Source organism: Pundamilia nyererei, unplaced genomic scaffold (genome assembly GCF_000239375.1).
Source record: "Pundamilia nyererei isolate P.nyererei 1_Seehausen unplaced genomic scaffold, PunNye1.0 scaffold00568, whole genome shotgun sequence".
Classification (NCBI taxonomy): Eukaryota; Metazoa; Chordata; class Actinopteri; order Cichliformes; family Cichlidae; genus Pundamilia; species Pundamilia nyererei.
The window spans coordinates 54090-57003 of record NW_005187969.1 but is presented as its reverse complement, the minus strand read 5'-3'; the positions used below and the strand labels follow the sequence as shown (position 1 = coordinate 57003).

Sequence of the window (2914 nt, the reverse complement as noted above, 5' to 3'; positions counted from 1 at the left end):
TCATATTGCTTCGTCTTCTGGATTAAAATCGCTGCCCTGCTCTTTATTTTTCCGTTGCCGTGGTGAATGGTGGTATCGGAGCTCGATTGGTGATGGCTTTCTTTCTCCACTCGTGCTGATCTCAGGGTGAAAATAATCAGAGCTGACTTTGTGGAAGTGGAAACTGAGTCATCTGGAGCTAAAGCTGCTTCCTGGAACAGGAACCATCACATGAATACTGCACTGATTTTTAATATGTAAGATTTCAGAGATCAGCACTTCAGTGTTTACAGATTCAGCTGGATGCATGGATGAATGCGTAATGTGATTTTGGTCCAGTCTGTGTCAAACATAAAGCAAAAACACCTTAAAATCGTTTAAAATGATCATTTTTCCTCCAGTGTGGAAAACAGCACAGTGCACAGGCTGGAGTCCAGAAAGTCCACAGCTTTGTGTGACATTTGGCACCACGTGTGAGTTTTAGAAGACGTAATCCAGCATGACGTGCGTGTGCCGATCGCTGGGAGCGCGGCGCCAAAACGTCGGAGTCCACTGTGGCTTCAGCGCCACGTCTCCGTCCACGTCTTCGCTCCACCAGCTGCCGAGTAACCAGAACAGACACTTGGCTGCTAAGTAGAGCGCTCCAGCGCCGAGAAGAAGCTTCAGGAAGCCAAAGTCCTCGCCGCCATCCCGCTTCTTTGGTTTTCCACTGAAAGCTGAAGACAGAAATTCAGAAAGTCTTTAAAATGGAATCTGGCTCGCGGTGCTAGCAGCTCTGAACAATCACGTCTAAATATGAGAGTTTCATTTCTAGCTTCATGTCCAGAACTTTTACAGGAGCCAATTCTTCAGCAGACCCTACAGGTGATATAAGAAGCTAAAGTAAGAGCACAGATATGACACCAGCTCATTGTCTGTAGGGAAACATGACACACATGGTTTGATTTTAAATAAATAGCAGAGGTTAAAGGTCACATTACATCATAAAGTCCTGGCCTTTTAACAGGTGTGTACACGTTTTATACCCAGTTGCTGCTACAGCTCATGGTCATCTGAAGCAGTTAAGTGGAAAACGACTGGACGTCTTTTTTTAGATGTTTCACCTCATCACTGAGACTTCTGCACATCTGGATAAGACGTCCAGTTGCTTCCAACTCGAGTGCTTCTTGTGAAAGAAAACCAAAACAACAAATCATAAAAACAATGAAAATCTGGGGAAATAAAACCTCAAACGAAGCGCACATCTCAGCTTGAACTCGGGCGACCTGACCAAAGAAGCCAGTCAGACATATTCCACATTTTCTGCCATTAAAAACTTTTACATGTGAAGCTAAACTGAACCCTGACTGCAGGTTTACCTTCACGAGGCAGCTTCCAGTAACTGTACGCTGGTAGTTTCCTGTAGTTGGCTGCAGGCCCGCTCTGTGCTGATGTGTTGTAGCTGTAGTGCACGTGCTGCTCGTAGCTGCTGGGCTGCTGTGTGGATCCGCTGTAGTACTGCACCACGCTGCAGGTTTGCTGAGCTGATGGATCCGAGTAGGGGGTCTCTCCTATGCCCTGGAGCACATTTACGTAGTAGCCCATCTGGATGAGGAAGCTGGTGAGGTCCAGCTGGGGGTTCTGCAGGGCCTGGATCAGTTCACAGCTGATTTCAAAAGTCCTGTCAAATTTGAACCTCCCAAGGGCGGCTGGGTCGTGCTCAGTGATGTACACCGTCTCCACCACCCGGGTCCTCACCCGGTAACCAATGATGATGCGATCGATGTTGGAGTTGTTGCTTCTGACACCCGACCGATAATTTTCCCTCACGTACGCCGGCAGGTTTGCAGAAGCAGGATAAGTTTCTGTGCTCAGGTTGCCAACCTCAAAGTACGTAACCTGGAAAGAGAGTAAAGATGGAGGGCAGAGGCTGTTACAGGAGGAATAAAACAGCACTTTGCCCCTACAGTCTGAGTCCTACTCCCACCTGCACGCTCCCGCCTTTCCCCTTCTTCTCATTTCACTTATAATGACATGTTTGCCCATTCAGATTCCAGCTGAGAGCTTGAAACCTCAAACTGAAGTGTTTTCACTGAACCATAACCAGCTGGGCGGTTCCCCTAACAGGAAGCGGACTGATCTCTACCTGTGAAACTACCAAACAAACATGGCACACCTTACTCCTGCTCTTCCTGGGCCTGCTCAGAACAGGAAGGAGCTCCTCCATGTTTCCAAACAGGTGGAAGCCGAAGTTCCCGTTCTCCGGCTGACAGTCCGACACCAGCTGTGGAAACACATCAGGTGTTAGTCTGATTCACACACACACACACAGACACACACAGACCTCATCTTACCTTCATGGTGACCACCAGCTGGACGACCTCGCAGGTCACACACTGGTTGGAAAACCAAAAGAGCAGCTGGAGGCCGTGTCGTGGAAAAGGACGGCCAAACCCTGAATACATCAGGTTCTCCGGAGTGCAGAGCTGCCACTGAACCATGGTGGAGCTCAGCACGCAACACACTCACACACATGCAAGTATTCAGGAGCTCTGCTTTCACTGTGAGGAGGCACTGTGCTGTTTCTGGTAAAAATGCAAAAACTGCACTTTGATGTATTGTTTAAATTCCATGTGTGCATCAGTGCTGAGCCAGTGTGCAGCTGTTATTATGTAGAGAGCCGCTCGCACAGTTATAAGTGAAGAAATAACAAAATAATCAGAGTTAGTGATAAAAAATGCATTTCAGTAAAATATTTCAGTAAGTATGTGGCAATATTACAGCTCTGCTGTGGGATAAAACACACACACAACAGCATCTCATTTTTGCACATTTACAATTTTACTTTTTCACTCAGAAATACACGCACGTGTAAAACTGCAGATACAGTACTGTGCAAAAGTCATGAGTCACTCATTTCTTTATATTTTGCTGAGAAAATAGAAATATTTTATTA

At 46.7% G+C, this 2914-nt stretch overlaps 1 protein-coding gene across 1 annotated transcript; it reads right to left on the bottom strand.

Moving 5' to 3' along the window:
- Positions 1-14: 14 nt before the first annotated feature.
- Positions 15-2642, bottom strand: LOC102194235 (uncharacterized). The gene is made up of 4 exons (XM_005754450.1): positions 2313-2642; positions 2135-2242; positions 1338-1857; positions 15-695 (listed from the first exon to the last, which is right to left on the bottom strand). The coding sequence occupies exons 1-4, from the start codon at positions 2457-2459 to the stop codon at positions 460-462; spliced, it is 1011 nt and encodes a 336-aa protein (XP_005754507.1). The 5' UTR covers positions 2460-2642; the 3' UTR covers positions 15-459.
- Positions 2643-2914: the final 272 nt, after the last annotated feature.

Excerpts from the sequence above, each read along its gene's own strand:
- LOC102194235 (XM_005754450.1), bottom strand. The coding sequence starts at position 2,459 with ATGGTTCAGTGGCAGCTCTGCACTCCGGAGAACCTGATGTATTCAGGG. Across the intron at positions 2,243-2,312 it reads AGCTGGTGGTCACCATGAAG|CTGGTGTCGGACTGTCAGCC; the intron begins GTAAGATGAGGT and ends GTGTTTCCACAG. Across the intron at positions 696-1,337 it reads CTGGAAGCTGCCTCGTGAAG|CTTTCAGTGGAAAACCAAAG; the intron begins GTAAACCTGCAG and ends TTCTGTCTTCAG.